We start from the raw sequence: 21,291 nt of genomic DNA on the forward strand, positions 1-21,291 counted from the left end.
AAACCAGTAACATTTACCTTACAAATAGGGCACTTTAGGCCCTGACACTTATGAATCAGTTGGCGGTAGAGACAACACCTGTCACAATAAACATGCTGAAGAAGGGGTATTTTGTTATCCAGTGCTAAAGATTCATGCGTCTCTCTACAGGCTGTTGAATGACAAAAGATCCTACAAACCGAACACCTTATGGGCCCCATACATCAGAAATTAATTGTGAGAATCCTCTGTTCTGGAGATGATTGTCACAATTAATCTTTAATGTGTGGGCTCCCCTTTTGGCAACCCCAATCAAAAATTAATAGAGATCGCCATTCGATTGCTGAACATGTTTAAAAATCTGGTTTTATTGAAGTTTCATTTTTGGATGTGTGGGCATTCCAACAGGAAAAATCTGGTGATCACTGAAACAAATCTGTAATGTGTGGGCAAGTCAAATAGATTGAAGAAACCATTTATCTGTGCAAAAAAATCACTGGATCTAAAAAACAATTAATTGTGATTGCTGATGTATGGGGGCCATTAGTATTGATGATCCGTCATCGATACAATCTTGCCCGTGACACGCCTTACAAAAGAAAACACAATTGTGTTTGTGTCTATGATGGAAACAGCTGTTGCACTGGAAGCAATAAAATCTTATGCCAAGAAAAGCTTTGATATCTTTGAGGCCATAGTAATGATGATCGTGATATAGCAAAAACACTGTGTGTTCATTGTATATGCTGGCTGTAAAGAAATAATGCCAGTAGCTGCTGCACCGTTTACACTGTGTACAGTACCGTCAGAATCATTACATAGGTGTGAAATATCACGACCCCTCCTGCGATTAGGCATTACACAATCGTTATAGTCCAGTTTCCTCTTCAAAGCATCACAACATAAATCACGCCCAGTGTGTTCTTGGCCTGCAGCGGATCGGTGTACCCCGTAGAGTGGTTCTGTAATACGCCAAATGCATTTTCAAAATGCAAGGAAATACCCATCAGGCTGTCGCCGTAATTGTTTAAAGGAACTGTTGGTTAATAATTAGACATTTTCAAATTAGATTAAAGTTGCAACGCTTGTTTATAACAAAAATAAAGTATAAAAACACGCATAACAACATGTTATTTGCATATAACGAATAATTAAATATAAATCAACTCACTTCTGAGGGGCTGGTAAGGAGGCAGGCCTTCAAAAAATGCCATACAATCCTCATCAGTTAACTCATATCTTGTCTATAAAAGAAGACATATTTTTGATCATGATAATTACGCATAGTTTTTACACGTTGCATATTTTTAAAATGTTTTAACACATATTTATATTATTTAAACAATTACAATATTAATAAACAAACATGGTTTATATTAAAACAAGTTTAAAGTGCTCAGCGGCGCTGCTTTATCAACGCTACGTGTAGCGATATTAATAAACATACCTGCATGTTTACACGCCAATAATATTTCGGGAGTTTGAGTAATATAATCTGTAAAAACATAATCCGCTTGTTAATTTTAAATATACCACATTAGATCGACAGTCTGCATCAATAAAATACATGTCTACAGTTGTTTATCATCGATGGCCGGTCCCTTTATGTATATTGCATAAAGCTTTAAGAGCATCAGCTATACCAAAATGCGTTACTAGGTGTCGCCAGTGCTACGCAGCCTGATTCAAAACTTTTGAATTTCAAAACTCTAATTAGCTGAAAAATGTAAAACTATTAATTTAGTTAACCGTATAATAACAGTAAAATATGGCATTGTTTGTATACTAATAACCCTAACTATATACATACAGATAGATAGATAGATAGATAGATAGATACAGAAGTACCACCCAACACACTCGCCATTCCTGCGAATGGGGTGCAAACAGCACCCACTTCCCAGGCTGGGGTGCAGTGGCCTGTGACCACACACTCTAGTAAATACAAACACAGGGGGCCCAGCACTCACTACATCAAACTAACTCACCTTAACATTCAAATAATCAATTAAATAAATAATGGGGTTCTAGTTCATGAATTGATCAATGCATTTAAGCTTGCAGCCAATCTCCAATCTCCAAGGGACCCCACTTCACTGCAAGTCCTACACTAACAATTGGTTTTCTTAGGAACCTGGAAAAAAAAACACACACACATATATATATATATATATATATATATATATATATATATATATATATATATCCAAGAATTCGGATCACACTCTCCTCCAAGGGGTTCAAGCAACTGCTGGGGTGCCAAACTCAGTCATCCGGACCAGTCCAGAAACAATAACATTGTTAGCACTTCTAGGGGCAGGGCTGATGGTGACATCATTAGTCCCTCATAAAGTGCACGAGGAGAGAGTGGGGGCCTTGAAAAAGGTCTGGAGTCAGACAGAAACGTTGGTCCTTGGCCCACTGTCTTGCACTACTTGCACTTTATTGTTGGGATGATGGAATAAATATTTCTGCTTAAGAGGAAGACTGGTGAGTGTCCTCTATGCACTTTACAATATATATATATATATATATATATATATATATATATATATATATATATATATATATATATATATATATATATATATATTTATGTATCTACACAACTACACACGCACATTTGCAATTCGGGTAGAAATAAACATTTATAAAGCAGCCTAACATTATAATATTAATGTCACCTTATATATTTATATACACGCCCACACACACATTTTAAATTATTGCACAGCTTTATAGGTATTGTCCGCTATTCGGTTAGAAATATACGTTTATGATAATATAAATTATATTGATATTAATTATGCTAATAATATTAATAACTACCTCTGCTGTAGTAACAAGAGAGATCTTCAGTCTTCTTTCAGATGCATCTCTGGGCAGTGGGTCTAAGTGACCACTTCAAACTTCTTTGGATTTGGTCCTCCGACTGGTGTGAAGGATCCAAGCTTTTTTCCAGTTGTAACTATCAGCAATGGCTTTCCCATATTAATAGCAGAACCTAACCAAGGGACCCTCCCCTTTCTATTGAGAAAAATATTTTGACTTGTTATACTTTGAATTATAATAAATAATTACAGTATTGTTGTATACACAATGTTTTTCATAAATTATGCAGTTCATATCATTCTGAACAATTGGATATTAAATATGTCTATATAGCAATATTAATAATTTTTAATCTTATTACATCCATAAACCATGATATTGCGCACAGTATGCCGCATTTATATGTTACAAAAATGCAATGCATATTATGAGTTATAAATTTTACTCTTGAAATGGCCCCTGTAATATGCCCCTGAACAATTGGATATTAAATATATCTATATAGAGGTATGAATTATTTTTTAATGTTATTACAACCATAAAACATAATATTGCGCACCGTATGCCGCATTTATACGTTACCAAAACGCAATGCATATTATGAGTTATACATTTTGCTCTTGAAATGTCCACTGTAATATGCCCATCTGTCGCTTCATAACAATTTGCTTTGCAGCGCCTGAATTATATGCCATGGCGCGAACTAGACCATCCGTACACCGGTGTATTAACGCTAAATTGACAGTGTACAAGCCTGAACATGTTCTCTGTACTCTGTACATGTTTAGCGTAGGAATTGGGCAAAAAAACAGCCTCACTGGCAGTCGTTCATAATATATACAAGTCAGCCGCACATCATAAACTTTTCAACATAGCTGGGCTTATATGGCCATATTGCACAACCATTTTCACAACCATTTTAATTTCAAACATGTGAACATTTCACATCTTGCTTTTGACTGACCGTGTCTTTGCCTACAACATCTGTAACTACAATCAGCACCAATATGTTTATAAAACAAAAAAAAGTATTTGAACTTTACATTATACAGGACCATCAGTGAAAAACTCTTTTAATGGTTTTCTGACATCCCTAACAGCGAACTCTGACCTGGGCCATCACCCCCTGGTCCTGTGAACTGATGCTTTGACTGTATGTCTTTGCATTGACAACTGTGTAAATCCTATTGTTCAGGGTTTGAGAAACAAGGTGTACAGCTGCCAACCTTTAATGCGTGGCAAATTGATGCATTAACTGAAATATGGATTACATAACTCTTGTAATGCTTTTTTTCTGATCCCTAACAGTCATCTCTGACCTGTGCTATCACCCCCGGGTCCTGTGACCTGATGCAATGACTTTGTCTTTGCATCGCCAACTGTTAAACCACTATTATCCAAGTTAGTGAAACAAAAAACAAGTCTTAAGTCTTAATAGTCATTTGATGTATACAGAGGTCAAACCCCCGGTGTGTATAATGCTTTGCAGATGCCTGTATTAAACTGGACAATGCAGCTATGTGAGGGAAAATGGATGTTTGACTGGAATTCCTTAACTAATTTAGAATTAGCTAAAATATGTGTGACGCTGCAATGACACAAAGGCCTGAGACACATCATTGTTGTAACCACTCCTGTAATGGTATATGCGTTTGATCATTCACATATTACACTATTTAAAAACAGTGTAATTATGGCTAATGTGGTTTGTTTTCACAGGATGGTTTCATCCCATTGTTTACGATTGCTGTGTTCCGTGAAATTCGATTCAAAACAGACATATTTTAATATGAAACGTTATCAAAGCATCTCCAGTACATATCAATAGTGGCATGAAAGGGGGGTGGGTGGTTATGGGCGGGGAATGGGCGTGGTACCTGTCACTTTTAGTTTGATATTTCCTGGGACTGTAACTACTGATATAGTTAATAGTTTCAGGTTGTACCCAGTCATGTGGTGGCTCAGCTGGAAGGCTGCCTGGCATTGTGATGCTGCTAAGACTAGGTGTATGACTCCATAACTGTGCACTGTATGATTCAAGAAACAATTACCCTGGCAAAGTCACACCACCTTGTATGCTAGATCTACAAGTCATGGTGGCCCAGGGGCTGTAATCCTCAATTAGCTGTTCAGAGTTCTATTTTGCATGTTATTTATTAAAGTGCAACATCAACATCAGTCTGCTGCAGGATTACACCACACTTGAGTAGGGTCATTTTGTCGGAAGCACACATCTTTCCTAGATTTGCGAGAGAGAGAGAATGTACCTCAGGAGAAAGTGAATTGGTTCTACATATTCAATACACCTCTTGTAGACATCTCTAGAAGTGGTGGGGATGTGTTCCACACCACTACTTGTAAACTAGATGGATCATCATTGTGATCACTATGGTATGGAACACTATGTGTAGGTTACTTAATAACATTACGGTGATGTACCATAAAGCATCTTTTTAATGGGCTTGTGGTACGGCCATTGTAATGTAGGCTTCACCCAAATGTCAGTAAGTAAATCATGTCTATAGACATAAAGCTATGTATCACCTTCAATATATATTTAATGAAATATTGATGGTGTGAGTTAATCGGGTGTTAATCTACATCTGTAAATGCATGAGTGTCCATGTGCTTGCTTAGTTTGAGTGAGTGGTCTTGAACTGACACTTAAGTAATTTGGTCTATCGATCTTGGCAGCTTCTTTGGCAAAAAATTGTCTGGGGAACATTTCCTGCAAAGATGCATTTATTGTCCCTTGGGAATGTTAGCTCTCTATGGTTTTGTTGTGCAGGTGTAACACTTATTGTGTGTCTATTTATTTTGTGTAATTGGGGGTCACAGTCTATGAACCTAACCTAACAGTAATGTCCAAATAAATCTATAGTGGCCGGCTGACAGAAAGACCAAATTAATTGTGACCAAAGATTGTGCTGATAGTGTGTCCCTATACCAATCACCCTCCACCTCACACTTCCCATCTACTTCGCCCTGTCATCTATTGCCTCGCCCCCTTACCTCCTGCCTCTCTCTCACCCTTTCCCTTTCACCTTCTGCCTCTCTCCATTACCCTTGTCCTGTCATCCACTGCCTCTCGTCGTCACCACCTATTTTGCCATCTCATCCAAATAGGATACATCTCTGTGTCACCCTTTCCCTCTCACCTCCTGTTTCTATTCATAACCTTCTGTCTCTCCATGTCACCCTTGTCCTGTCATCCACTGCCTTTCCCTGACACTCTCTACCTCTCCTGCACACTTGCCCTGTCATACACTGTCTTTCCAATCACCCTCTATTTCCATTGCCTCTCCCCCTCACCTCTTGCCTCTCCATGGCACCTTTTCACTTTCTTTCCCCCATCACCCTCTTTTTCACCCGGTCATCCACTGACTCTCCCCATCACCATCAACCTTTCCATCACACTTGCCTTGCCTTCCACTTCCAAACCCCATCACCCTCTTCTCTCCCTGTCACCCTTCACTTCGTGTCTATTTCACCCTCATCCAATGCCTCTCCCACTCACCTCCTGTCTCACTGTGTCACCCTTTTCCCCTCATCTCCTGCTTCTATCAATAACCGTATGCCTCTCACCATCCCCCTTGTCCAGGCATCCACTGCCTATCCCCATCACCCTCTTTATTTCCCTTTCACCCTTCACTGTCTTTCCCCATCACCATCTTTCTCTCCCTGTCACCTGTCATTGCCTTCCATCATCACGTCATTTTATGTCAACCTTGTCCTGTCATCCACTGCCTCTCCCTGACACCCTCTACCTCTCCTGCACACTTTCCCTGTCATACACTGCCTTTCCAATCACCCTCTGTTTCCATTACCTCTCCCCCTCATCTCCTGCGTCTATCCATAACCTTCTGCCTCTCACCATCCCCCTTGTCCTGGCATCCCCTGCCTATCCATATCACCCTCTTTCTCTCCCTGTCACCCATTACTGCTTCTCATCATCACCCTTTATTTTGCCCTCTAATGCATTGCCTCTCCCCCTCACCTCCTGTCTCTCTGTGTCACCCTTCCCCCATCACCTTCTGCCTCTATCCATAACCTTCTGCCTCTTCCCATCCCCCTTGTCCTGTCATCCACTGCCTCTCCTCATCACTCTTTCTCTTCATCACCCTTCACTATCTTTCCCCATCACCCTCTATCTCTCTCTATCAGTCGTCACTGCCTCTCCTTGTCACCCTTTATTTTCCCCCCTTATCCATTTCCTCTCCCCATTACATCCTGTCTCTCTGTGTCACCTTTCCCCCCTCACCTCCTGCCTCTATCCATCACCCTTGTCCTGTCATCCACTGCCTCTCCTCATCACCCTTTACCTCTACAGCACACTTGCCCTGTAATACAAGTCATTTGAAAAGATTCCTCTCAGATGTAGCAGTACACAGCCACGCTTCTAGGTGCCACGTTCACAATCTTTTTTCACAATCTCTCCATATATGGAACCAGACACGCCCTTTGGGAGGAGCATGACACACCCCCTCCATGGTGCTGTTTGCAAAATTATATTACTAACTATAATCTCCCTGAAACTAGTTTTCAAAAGTAGGTAAGTAGGGTTATAACAACACTTTAACAAACTTCAGCTAATATAACAACAATTTTATATAACTGCAAGCTCAGAGCTGCTTCACTGGGTTAGGAAAAAATTATATACCAGATTACATTACAGTACACATTAAAGCAAATGCTTAATCAATCCTATCTATTGCTTTATCACACACTACAGGAATGCCTCTCACATGCTGATAGACACATTGCACATATTTACCAAGGTTTCTAACTCTCAGCTTTCATGTCTCTAGAACAAACAGCAGAAAACATCACCACAAAGGTCTTCCTGAGCTTGGCGCTGGCCTGGATGGCAATGACGGATTCCGCAGCAGGGTATAACATCACAGTACACCAGCTGATTACAACCTTGACATTCGGGACAGTACTGAATGTAGCTGTGGATAAGACAGTTTCAGCTATGCAGAAGGTTACAAATGCTATAAGGATCAGGACAATTGTTCTGAGGTGGGCTCGGAGTTTTTGACGAGTAAACCCAGAATCACTCTGCTTCATATTACACACATGTCTCATAAGAGAGGACACAGTGAGTATAATAGAGTACAGCACAATGATGAGGGGCACATAGCAGCCGAGACAGGTGGATAATAGGATATATAAGTGATTTATATGAAATGTCCCATTAATAAAAGACATTCCGAGTGTATTATTCTCAGAACCGATCACTTCCACTTCAAATTTGATATTCCAGATGCACAAGAGACCTATGAGAAATGTCCCAGCAGCCGTCAGTAGAAGCAGCAGCAGTAGGGAAGATGAGCGAATCCTCTGTAACCAACCACAGAGCCCATATCTGAAGTTGGTGAGGCTGGTACAGTAGTAGGCACAGAGCCAGGCAGTCAGCCAAATGCTGCAGTAAGTCATTGTAAATGTAATTGTGGCTAATGGGAAGTATATTTCCCCAATAAACAGCACAGGGACACAGATGACATAGAGCGAGCCCTGTGTTGTCAGACCGCACTGTAGAAGAATGTTCACCAGTCCTCGCAGAAGGTGGATCAGATGAGATGGGTTCAGCCTCTGGTCATATTTAATGCTTCTGACATCCATAATTACAATGAATGTGTTCAAAGTAATGGATATAAAGCTTCCTAGGAAGGCCAGGATGAACAGAACGATGAACACCGGAGACAGCATGTTCTGGCTTCTCTGTTGGCTCCTGCGGAAAGAATGTTTGGTCTATGTTGAGAACAGACAGGTATTTGCATAGAATTTGAATAATGCAAACAATGTCTAAGTAATAGTTATGTCATTTTCTTTTTTACAGCAGTTTATTATAATATTGTTAAGTATTTTACTTCTGCAGTTTTTGGACTTTAGGCCTTTATTCTGGTTCACTCGCAAAGGCAAATTCCTTTTCACAAATTAATGAGAGCGCATATAAACCAGTAAAAAATTAAACATTTATTAAAAACAACAGTATTAGACACTTAAAATGGTAGATACGGTAATTAGGTAATAAATATGGGCAATAATCCCTTATAGTAGGCAAGGTCCTATGGACCAGAGTCCTTGGACTAATTAGGTCTCCAATTGAATTTCCATTGAGTAGGGAATAAACAGTATAAGTTCCAGAAATATTGATCTCACCACTCGTTGTATTAGCGCATGAATGTCCTTGTAGTTCCACAAAGGAGGTCCGGAGCTTACCGGGTCAGTTGTTTGGCCGCTGGGTTGGATAGGCTCCAAGGGGGGATCTGCAATCTGCGGTCCTCGGACGCTGCGGTCGATGTTGTAATCACTGTGTCAGGAGGAGATGGTTACCTCCTGCAGCTTGGAAGCCCTCAGCGCCGCAGGTCAATGGTTTGACGGGCGCTGGATATCACAACCCGCCGCGCTAGTCCTCCGCTGAAAAAGGATTTGTTGCAGAGTGGTTTTATCCTGTTGGTATGGTGGCGTGGGAGAATAATTTCTGGAAGGCCCAAAGTGATAAATGCTCAATTCCTTGACGCGTTCCTCCGTCAAATGTATCGGATGGTTTCCTCAGAAGGTACCTGTAAAGTTCTGTTTAGTCCTGTTATACCCTTAGTATAATCCTGGTTATTTCCATTTTCCTAGAGATTCTCAGAGTACCTAGTTACAGATGGAGCGCCTCTCGTTCAGCGCCAGGGATTGCCAGAAGGGTGCTTCATCTGACTACGACGTGCAAGCTTCTGACACACACGCGTGTCCCAGTTTTTTGGCAGTGAGGGACAGGAACCCTGCCTGTCTTCGCTTCAGGGTGCCGGGCAGAGTTAGAGGGTGGTGCGGGGAGGTGGCGGGGGTCAGCAATGAACAGTGAGGAGGCATTAGGGACTGACGAGGAGCTCTGTTGGAAGGGGGTGCACAAGCGTCTCATGCGCGCGTCCCCTTCCGATGGCTGGTAGGGGCTGGCAGTTGCCAATCCCATCGCCAGACCCCCGTTAGACAAGCCGTGCTCCATCTGTAACTACTGTCTGAGATTCCTCCTATGCTCAGTTTGATCCAGTCTGTGCCTAAGTATTGCAGGAAGTGTTCCTGCTGGGTGTCCTGGGAAATCCTGCCTGTGTCAGAGAACCACTGCTTCTGGTCATTTATGTTTGTTACCTGTAGGGACCAGAGTGATTGTTTTTTTCATATAGGGGGCCAATGAGTTTTTTTTTTCTCATTGTGGGGCCAATTTGCTTTTCCCTGTGGGGGTCTGATAATGTGCCTTGGCAATTTAAAAATCTTGTTTGGTGTGCTGCGAAAAAGGTTTTTAATCACTGGTATACAGTATACAGTATGCCTCTGTTTGTTATATATACCAGATGTACTAAATAAAATGTTATTGTATCATATACTGTATGGTATTGATCAGCATAAAAAAAAGATCCTTTTCCTCCCAGATGACAAGTATATGATTATTTCCCATATCTTCCTGATATACCGAATAGGACTACAGATACTAACTTTCCAACTGTCTCTTATTGGGCCTTATTCTTGGTTACTCAGAATGGGGTAAATTTGACACATGCCAGCCGAGCTCCACAGCACCTAGGCAGCCATCAGCGGCACCACTGGTCGTTGCAGCAGCCAGGTAGTAACAGTATGAGCAAGAACAGCAAAAATTATAGCAGAGACAGTACAGTTATCACATGGGAGACACGGGGTTACATAAGTCTGAGTGCACAGTGTTCCTAGGCAGCCATTTGCAATGCCATCTTCCTGTAGGGGTGGAGAGTCAATGAGGCTGGTGGAGAGTCATTGATACCTTTAGACTTAATAGATCTTAGTCATAGGCATGCACAGCACATTTTATTAGGGGGTGCACTGTCAAAGCGGTGTGCCTAGCACCACCTATTGGGCATGTCTAACACCGCCATTGGGTCTGTCTAACACCGCCAATCAGGCATGCACACACTACAATATAAAACGTCTCTCAGCCACACCATTATATCCTGCTTATTTCAGATATGTAGTAATATGACAATGGTGTAATACAATTAATAATGCAAAACCCACATAATTGATTGATAGGTGCTTATTTTAATGGAATACATGTCTAAAAAGCATAAGTCTTTGATAAAATGTATTGCTGGTATTACTAGCAGCAATAAGTGTGGGGGCACAGCATTAGGGGGTGCCTGTGCACCCTTAACACTCAATGTGTGCACGCCTATGATCTTAGTGTCTAAAGGACTATTTTGGCAAACAACCTATGCCAAAAAAGCCAGCTCCACAAGCCACTGACATTCCTCCCAAACTGAAAAGGATTGCAACCATATCCAAATTTGACCCCATTTCTACTAGTCCAGCTGTTAAAACGTTTATACGTCTCATGGAACAACAAGGCGAATTTTTACATCAATCCACTTTTGTGATACCTACACATCACAATCTCACTTTAGAGGAGATGCAAGCCCTTAAGTCTCTGTCCGCTCGCAAGGACATTATCATCTGCAGTGCCGATTTGGGCAGAGCCATGGTGGTCCTTAACGTGGATGACTATCGTAATGAGTGTGACCATCTTTTGAGCAATATTAATACATATGGACATCTTGAAAAAGATCCCACATGGGGTTTTAAGCTGCAACTGGATTCTGTCCTTAATCAAGCTGTGCGTTATGGACACATCTCTTTAGAATTAAAACAGGCATTTACAGTGGATTATCCAAGATTCCCCTTGTTTTCCTCAATTCCTAAAATATATAAGGGACATAGAAATCCCCCTGGTCAACCCATTATTTCGGCCAGCGGGTCCTTATATCATCCTATATCAATCAACCTGGATAGATTGCTTAATCCTTGTGTCCAAGCTCTGCCCTCATATCTAAAGGACACAACCTCCCTGCTGGTCGTATTGAGGGACCTCCATCTTACCCAAGACCTGACCTTGATTACTTGCCTACTGTATGTAGGTGTAGAGGCGTTTATAGAGTTATTGACCAATAATCCTTTGTACCTTGGTCCACCTGTTGAGCTTTTTTTTAATTATTGTACTTAGTTTTAACTAAGAATTATTTCTTACATAATGGAACATTTTTCATACAGCATTTGGGCATGGCGTGTTGGCGTAGGCCTGGGCCTGGCCATGGGGTCGGCAGTGGCCCATGCCTACGCCAACAGATATATTTACAGTGTGGAACAAAAAAATTATTTTACCAAGGTAAAAAGTTGATAGATTGGGTAGTTTTATACCACCGTTATATTGATGACTTACTTATTTTTTGGTCTAAAAGTCCAGATTTGTTGGATAGATTATTGACTAGACACAATGATACTGGCAGCTTTATTCAACTGACTTCACATATTGACACCCACAATGTTTATTTATTTATATTTATCCATACCTTATTGATAATTAACCATTATATGTTTATTCCTTACATCTATTAATATATAAATAATATTTTTTTCATTATTTTTTTTATTCTTATTTATTATTTTTTAAATTTATTTATATAATTTTTTATTTTTTAATTTTTATTCATTTATTATTTTTATTTTTATTTTAATGTCTATTATTAATTTTATTTATTATTTCTTATAATAATTTTTTCATCATTATAATTTTGAAATAATTGCTTTCCTTATATTATATAGTAAGAACTATTTACATCTTGGATTTACTGAGCCATGTATGGCACAATTTGGCACTTCTTGGACTCTGCAAAGTCACACTTTGATTTTTCTAAAAATTTCCACCACTAATCTATTACTTTATACAAATTCTACTGTTGCAAACAATTTTCAGAATCCATCCACTTGCTAATTTGGAGAAACAGCTAAGCCGTGTTTTTACATGTTGTGACAAATTGAGAATAAAAGCCAAGATGTATTTTACTTCACCCAATGTATATTGACAAATGACTTTTATGGCTTTAAGAACCGTAAACAAATGTGCCTCACTTCTGCATAAATTGTTTAACAAATACATCTCATTCTCAAGTCTCTATGTAACTTCCGGCCATGTGACGATAACGTGACCGGACTCTCGCGATCACATGACCGGACACCTGCGATTATGAATGTACTATACAATGCCCGAACTTCCGTCCATTGCGGTGACATCAAGTGATGCCCCACTTCCTGATACAGCAAGTTTAACCAATAACAAGGCTGCATATTCAGCTAATATTGTGAGTCTAACCAATGTATGACCAGCTTTTTAACATGATAATGCTAGACCAATTAGAAACATGCCTATTCCGTGACATGTTACCACTATTCACCAATTCACTATTCACCAATGAATGAATTCTTAATTAATGAATTAATTCTACATTTATTGTATCATTATTCTTTATTTTCTAATGGTTCATATATGAAAATTGAACTAATCATAATACAATTATGTGTTTGTTATTTGTCATGTGACCGACTCACTTCCTGTTTAGCCTGGTATATAAACCCTTCAGATGCAATACATGAACACCTTTGATAAAGCCGCTGAGACGGTGAAACGCGTCAGTGGTTTGCCCACTTACACTTCATGGACTGATCCGGACCAGCCTCGAAATATCTTTGGACCACACCATCTGCATAGTTTTTGGACCTTGCCATTTGCACTAAAGGATCCCTGTACTACCATCTTTGACTGCAGCTATTGGGTGTACTCCCCTACTCTTGGATGGTGACTCGGCCCAGCATATTAAGGCCTTGAGTCCCCTGGGAGGAACAAGACACACCATTGTCTTCAACTAACAGGTGGACAGTAACATTTATTCCTTGCATTTGTACTTTATACAGTCACGATTGGAGGCATAATAGGAACTGACAGCCCTCCCTTTTCTCCCCCATTTCTTTCATGTGGGGCCAACTTGCATCAAATACCAGCATTCCCCTAAATGGTCACTCATTGTATTAAATGTATAAAATGTGTTTATTTTAATATAAAATCAGTCCAATTTCCATTTGTTTTTTATTGGTTTTAACTATTACAAGTCAGTGCTACTTCCGGGTGTACGCTCGCCACGAAATATGTCAAAAAAAGTTACTTAACTCCATGCCAACATGGATAGTTCATACCCCCACTATCTATGTTGGCATGGAGTTGATTTTAAATAGCGTGGCGAGCGTAGCGCGCCACCGAGCCCGCAGCGTGGGCGAGTGAAGCGAGCCCCGCAAGGGGACTCACTGGCGCCGTGAAACTACACAAGTACCCTCTTTTCTTTGCGACCCAGAACCCTGTGGACGTTGCTGCCTGTTGACCCAACAGTGTCGACCTAATGACTGTCAACCTAAGTCGGGTCAACAATACGATCCACACCCTTCACTCTACCATCATTGATCATGTCCCCAAATCGCTAAGGGGGGGGGGGGGGGGGGGTGTAACAGAAACAAAGCTTTACTACATTGAGAGAGTAGATGGATCTGCAAATTGGGCACTTTAGCCCCTAATGAGACCTTGGGCCTGCAATGTTATCTTTAATTTGTGGATCATATATCTATGTTTTTGTCCTTATTTTTTTCTGTGGGTTCCATTTGGAGGTCTTTTGTCATAACTGTCATTTTTCAACTTGTCAATTTTTATTTTTATTATTTTTTATATTTTGTATGGAATATTTTTTTCTGAACTAGGTGATTTATCTGGTTAGACTTTTATATATTTTCTACATATTAATATCTATATGTCCTATGCTGATTAAGTTATACATGCATTGTTTTTGCATGTATATTTGTCTGTCTGTTCTGTTTTGTTCTATCATTCTCAGGATACTCGTTTACTTCTTACTGTCTAGCTATATTTGTAATCATGTATTTGACATACTGTAGTATTCTGGAGTATTATGATGTAATTTCTTGGATGCATTGCAGATCGGTTTTTAGCCGGTCCTTGTGCTCCTTCTCTATTTGTTTATGGTTAGCTTTGTTTCTAGGTAAATGATTCTGTTCTGTCCGGGGAGCAGCAGTGTCTGCCGCACTTCTGGCTTTGTTTGACTGGTTGCGGCAGTTGTGGTAGGCGGAAGTAGTGCAGTGACATACGTTGGATTCCTCACTTCCGGCTGATGGCTCACCGCCCGAGGTGCGGCATGTGGACCTGTAGCTCTCTGGCTGTCTGGCGCTTTACTTATTTTCATCCTGATGAAAATAAGTAAAGCTTATTGAAACATTGACTGCAAGCAGGCTGTTGCTGTGAGTTATTCTACCTGAGTGCCGTCGGACTTTGCTGCTATTGTGGGGATTATACGTTTCCTAATTACCGGAGGGCAACAGGGATGGTTATTTAATTTAGCGAGTGCCAGATCCCTCTGCTGCATTTGAAGAAGGGGCTTCTGGCCTTGAAACGTCGGGCAACTGATGTGACCACTACTTTGTACCTTTTAATACAATAATTTGATTTCACCTTAAATCCGTGAGTGCCGCCATTTTTTCCACGTCTATATATATATATATATATACATATATATATATAGCCTTACCTGTCCAGACACCGTCCATTTGCGCCAGGCGCCGGCGTGCGGCCCGCCGGAAGTCGTCATCCCGCCACTTCCGGTGATACGCACTGTCAGCCAACGGGGAGCGTTCATGCGTTCCACCCGTCTCTGGCTTGCGTTCCACTGTTGTCCAGGAAGATGTCTCCACGGCCAGGCCCGTCGCCACGCACCCTAAGGATACCAATGGAACGGATATTACTGGACAGAATGTGCACAACATAGAAATATACACTACTATGTGTAACATTACATAAAAAGAAAAATCAAAACAACATATATAACAAACAATACACTAAACAGCATTGGCAGATGTGAGTGTTCAGGTAACAATTAAAGACACATCCACATATAAACAGTGCAATAAGGTTGCAGAGATGGGTAATTCCAATGGTGAAATAGAGATATAAGTGGAACTAACTACATGGAACCTATATCAGGCTATTCCAATTAATTTTCTCATTGAGACCCCCAGGATTGGTGGTCCCAAGTCACATTATCCATTGTGATTGCCTAATAAGTAAGGTTTTGGCACGGTTCCTCTCCCCTCAAAAGTTTTCCAGGTCACCTGGCAGGTGACTCATTAGTCACTGACACATTTTAAAAAATCACAGGTGGAGCTAATTATTTCCCCTGTGATTGTGTGTGAAGACCTGGAAAATATGCAGTGTTGGGGGTCCTTGAGGACCGAGGTTGCGAACCACTGGTCTAGATGATTTAGTGAGTATAAGCTACATTCAAGAGACAATTTTTTGAATGTATCAACAATTCTATAGAACTGCCAGCTGGTAACAGCGTCACGGGGTTGTATTGCTAGGAGATAATGCATTTTGTATAAAACATATCATTACAGTACACACCACAGCAAATCTCTATAATGTTTTATCAAGTATTCCCTGTAAGGGCATCTAACATAATTATCATCAAAATGGACTAAAGGAAGTTAAATCTTCACAGATATTATTCTCTAATGTGCTGATAGAGAAGCACTTTGCCCACAATTACAAACTTTTCTAGTTCTCAGTTTTTGTGTTTTGCCGGCAAACAGCAGAAAACATCTCCACAAAGGTCTTCCTGAGCTTGGCGCTGGCCTGGATGGCGATGATGGACTCCGCAGCAGGGTATAACATCACAATACACCAGCCGATTACAAGCTTGACATTCGGGACAGTACTGAATGTAGCTGTGGATAAGACAACTTTAGCTATGCAGAAGGTTACAAAAACTATAAGGATCAGGATAATTGTTCTTATAGCACTGAGGTGGGCTCTGAGTTTTTGACGAGTAAACCCAGAATCGCTCTGCTTCATATTACACACATGTCTCAAAAGAGAGGACACAGTGACTATAATAGAGTACAGTACAATGATGAGGGGCACATAGCAGCCTAGACAGGTGGATATTAGGATATATAAGTGATTTATATGAAATGTCCCATTAATAAAAGACGTTCCTAGTGTACTATTCTCAGAACCGATCACTTCAGCATCAAATGTGACATTCCAAATAAACAGGAGACCATTGAGAAATGACCAACACACCGTCAGTAGAAGCAGCAGCAGTAGGGAAGATGGGCGAATCCTCTGTAACCAACCACAGAGCCCATATCTGAAGTTGGTGAGGCTGGTACAGTAGTAGGCACAGAGCCAGGCAGTCAGCCAAAAGCTGCAGTAAATCATTGTAAGCAAAATTATGGTTAATGGGATGTACACTCCTTTTATTGACAGCACAGGGACACAAAGGACGTACACGGATCCATCCACTGTCAGACAGCACTGTAGGACAATGTTCACCAGTCCTCGCATAATGTGGATCAGATGAGATGGGTTCAGCTTTTGCCCGTGTTTAATGCTTCCGACATCCATAATCACAATGTACGAGTTCAATGTAATCGCTATGAAGCTTCCGAGGAAGATGAGGAATAACAGACCGATCCACATTGGAGACAGCATTTTGGCCCTTCTGTGTAAGGTCCTCCAGGAGATAATGCTTTGTGTGCATGGAGCACAGACAGGTCTTTGTTTGTAGTTTGAATGATGCAAATAATGTCTGTGGTCCGTCATAGCAACGTAATGTTCTTATACAGTGTTCTACTTCCACTACGAGATGACTGACACCATCTTATCACTGGCACAATGATGCTTCATTTATGCTGCCAGCAAAGAATGACTTTGATTTGTTCACCAGGAATGCTGTATTTGCACACTGACCAAAGGTCCTGATTGATCATCAAGACTGCATATCGGCACGGTATGTGTCCTTTGCAAATGGACCATGCGAAGGTTAACCTTCACTGATCGTATTCAAGGTGATTGACAGGTGCCGGGGAGATTGTGAGAATTCCCTCAAAAAAGCAAGCGTTCCCATTGGTAGGAAAGGACACTGATGCCAGCAAGGGCGCTTTCTCCCCTTGGCCATTGTAGCACCAGCTGAGTCTAGACTTACTCAGTGCGGCAAGCCACAGGAAATGAATTGATGGTGAGAGATTTCCCCCTGTGAACTCGGCAAGGCGTCTGAATCAGACCCCAATCCACCACTCTATTGCGTTAATTACCCCCAGATAATTATATATGGAAAACAGGCCAGCAAAGGATCTGCACAGAAAAGTTAGTTTATGGAAGATCAAAGGAAAGATGGATGCTTATAGTCCAGTATAGTGGACAGCATGCATCAAGGTGGTGACTCTCCCATCTGCTGGATGTAGTTAGTAGTTCAATTCGCTAAAATAATCTTCTAAGACACAGACGTTTCCCAATATTTGCTGGAGTACTGCACTATGGCATCAGGGCCGGCGCCACCACTAGGCAAGTTTAGGCATTTGCCTAGGGCACCGGCCACTGGAGGAGGGCCAGCAGCAGCAGCAGGAAGCTTCACTACCGCAGAGGAGAGCCCAGATGAACTTAGAAATAGAAGCTGCAACGATCAGCGATCGAATGCAGCAACAGCAAGCAGCTATTAGGTGAGTTATTCGGATTCCCCCCACTGGAGCCCGCCCGTGTACCTTGCTGCCGCTGACATACAGTCAGTCCCCATCCCTGGCTGTCGCCCGCCGCCCGGTCATCAGCTACAGCAGCCAGCTGCAAACTTCGGCGGCGACAGCCGCCTCAGGCTCGCCATCCAGTCAGCCTCAATCCACACACACCCCCCTCCCCTGGTGCGCTGGACACAAGAACAGTCACACAGGACGCCGAGACACAATCTGCGACAAACCCCTGTAGTCTGCACTGCACAATGCCCCTGAGTCTGCACTGCACAACACCCCTCTGATTCTTCACTGCACAAATCCGTCTGCAGTCTGCACTGCACAACACCCCTCTGTCTGCACTGCACAGCACCCCTCTGCACTGACTGAACTACACCTAGGGTTGCCACCTCTCCTGGATTTCTGGGATTCTCCAGTTTTGGGTGGCACCCCTACCGGAGGCTTTTCCAGTTTCCCGGATTCTGGGATTCTCCCGGAAACAGGGTTTGTAAAAGAGCCTCCATCCCCCCACTGCCTCTGCCCATTTAGTGAGCACTGCCCGGGTCCTGTGTAGTGAGCTGTCCATCAAATGCGCCGCCCGTCCGCCCACCGCTGTTCAGGAGATGTATAGGGTTCACCACGTGAGGTTGTTCTTGAGGACGAAAATAAATTCCGAGGAATAATCCAAGGAACAAGCAGGCGCTTGACAAGGTGTGTCCCTCTAGGTAGGCTGCTGCTCAAAAGAGGGGGTTTAGTCAGTCCCCACCAAGAAAATATCAACAACACCAATCACGCTCAAGGCGTGGGAGCAGCGCTTAAAATACAATAACACACAACTTTTACTGTACTGTAAAACTTTTTACTGTTTAAAATCAAAAATCATAACATAAAATGTACATAAATATAAATTTCAATCACAATATAAAGACTATTGCCGGCTGACAAGAAGAGGAGTTCCTTACATCACAGGATTAGTTTAAATGTGGATGGGCCCAATGGATGTGAATGGGTTGATATTATCAGTGGAGTGGGATATGGGGGGGGGGGGGGAAGGGGGCAAAGAAGAAAAAAATAGTCACTGGTGAGTGCACTTTACCAATTCGAGTAGGATGTTAGTATTCCATGGTTTCCGCTCAGATGTTATGAGATCCTCACGAGAATGAGCGGCACTTTATTTAGCCGTGGGAGGTGGGTCGGCTTCCGCTTCAAAGTGATGCCCCTCGTCTCTTGATGACCAGAGGGGAGACGGGGTGTTGGGGAGACGGGGGAAGATGAGTCACCCCAATGAAGCCAAAGCGGTGTCCGCCGAACCAAAGGAAACTTTTAAATGGTGGTGGGTAGCTCACTATGGTAATGTCCTCCAAGATAGCACGCTGGAATTGTGCAGCTGGGTATTGGGAGGAGGAGTAGCCACCATACATCAGATGGGAAAATTCCCAATTGGGGGGTGCAGTGAATTTGTGGATGTTAGTGCACCACAAATCGTAGAGTCCAGTTGAGGTGAAGGAGTCCACATAAACAGTCCTGGAGAGGAGGAACAGGTTGTAAACTGACGCGTTTCACTGCCAACTGCAGCTTTGGCCGTGAAACACAACTGCAGCTTTGGCAGTGAAACGCGTCAGTTTACAACCTGTTCCTCATCTCCAGGACTGTTTATGTGGACTCCTTCACCTCAACTGGACTCTACGATTTGTGGTGCACTAACATCCACAAATTCACTGCACCCCCCAATTGGGAAATTTTCCTTCTGATGTATGGCGGCTACTCCTCCTCCCAATACCCAGCGGCACAATTCCAGCATGCTATCTTGGAGGACATTACCATAGTGAGCTACCCACCACCATTTAAAAGTTTCCTCTGGTTCGGCGGACACCGCTTTGGCTTCATTGGGGTGACTCATCTTCCCCCGTCTCCCCAACACCCCGTCTCCCCTCTGGTCATCAAGAGACGAGGGGCATCACTTTGAAGCGGAAGCCGACCCACCTCCCATGGCTAAATAAAGTGCCGCTCATTCTCGTGAGGATCTCATAACATCTGAGCGGAAACCATGGAACACTAACATCCTACTCGAATTGGTAAAGTGCACTCACCAGTGACTATTTTCTTCTTCTTTGCCCCCTTTTTTTCCCCCTCCCCACCCCCCCCATATCCTCCTCCACTGATAATATCAACCCATTCACATCCATTGGGCCCATCCACATTTAAACTAATCCTGTGATGTGAGGAACTCCTCTTCTTGTCAGCCGGCAATAGTCTTTATATTGTGATTGAAATTTATATTTATGTACATTTTATGTTCTGATTTTTGATTTTAAACAGTAAAAAGTTTTACAGTACAGTAAAAGTTGTGTGTTATTGTATTTTTAGCGCTGCTCCCACGCCTTGAGCGTGATTGGTGTTGTTGTTCTAGAGGACTGTGGCTGCAGCTTGCATCCGGTTGTGGCCTCGGCTCCGCTCCGCTCCATCAGTCCTGTGTCTACTCTCTGTGTCCTCCTCCTGCTGCCGCTGCCAGCTGCCCTGGCCACCAATGTGCCATTAGGTACTGTAAACTTACACTGAGAAAGGTATTGACCAAACGTGGGTGTACTGTATGATGTGTGTGTATATACATACACACACACACATATATATATATATATATATATATATATAGTAACAATAGGCACTTAAATACATGTCTGTATTGCAGAGAATACTCCCACTTTTCTGAATATGCAAAGCCCACACCCACCTTATTATGGAGGTGGGGGGGAATCTCCAGGAATCAATGATCAGTGAGGTGCAGTGGCGTAACTCCAGGAGGCAATGGAGTTATTTGCCGCCGGGCTCCTGGCCTAAAGGGGCACTGACTAAAGGGGCACTGAATCCCCTAAACCCTTTAGAATTAACCCATGGGCAGAGGCTGCGGCGGGGCGACATTGATGTCCTGTGGACCCCGGAAAAGGACCAGCTGACCCCGCCTCTTCTCACTCCTACCCTTTCTGGTGCTGCCATACTCCTCTGGAGGATCCAGGCCCTGAAGATGACGTGACGGCGACACGACTGACAGGAGGGAGAACCAGCGCAACC

The 21,291-nt window shown here is 42.3% G+C and overlaps 1 protein-coding gene and 1 long non-coding RNA gene across 2 annotated transcripts; both read right to left on the reverse strand.

Moving 5' to 3' along the window:
* Positions 1-379: 379 nt before the first annotated feature.
* On the reverse strand, positions 380-2,983 carry LOC146021343 (uncharacterized). The gene is made up of 4 exons (XR_014450875.1): positions 2,809-2,983; positions 1,427-1,474; positions 1,151-1,223; positions 380-1,015 (listed from the first exon to the last, which is right to left on the reverse strand). It is a non-coding gene; the product is annotated as an uncharacterized LOC146021343 (long non-coding RNA).
* A 13,290-nt stretch (positions 2,984-16,273) lies between these two features.
* LOC146020729 (taste receptor type 2 member 40-like) lies at positions 16,274-17,212 on the reverse strand. The gene has a single exon (XM_083154108.1). It carries the CDS (start codon positions 17,210-17,212, stop codon positions 16,274-16,276), a length of 939 nt encoding a protein of 312 aa, XP_083010234.1.
* Between the last annotated feature and the right edge of the window lie 4,079 nt (positions 17,213-21,291).

Source organism: Crinia signifera, chromosome 7 (assembly GCF_055691185.1).
Source record: "Crinia signifera chromosome 7, ASM5569118v1, whole genome shotgun sequence".
In the NCBI taxonomy this organism is placed as follows: Eukaryota; Metazoa; Chordata; class Amphibia; order Anura; family Myobatrachidae; genus Crinia; species Crinia signifera.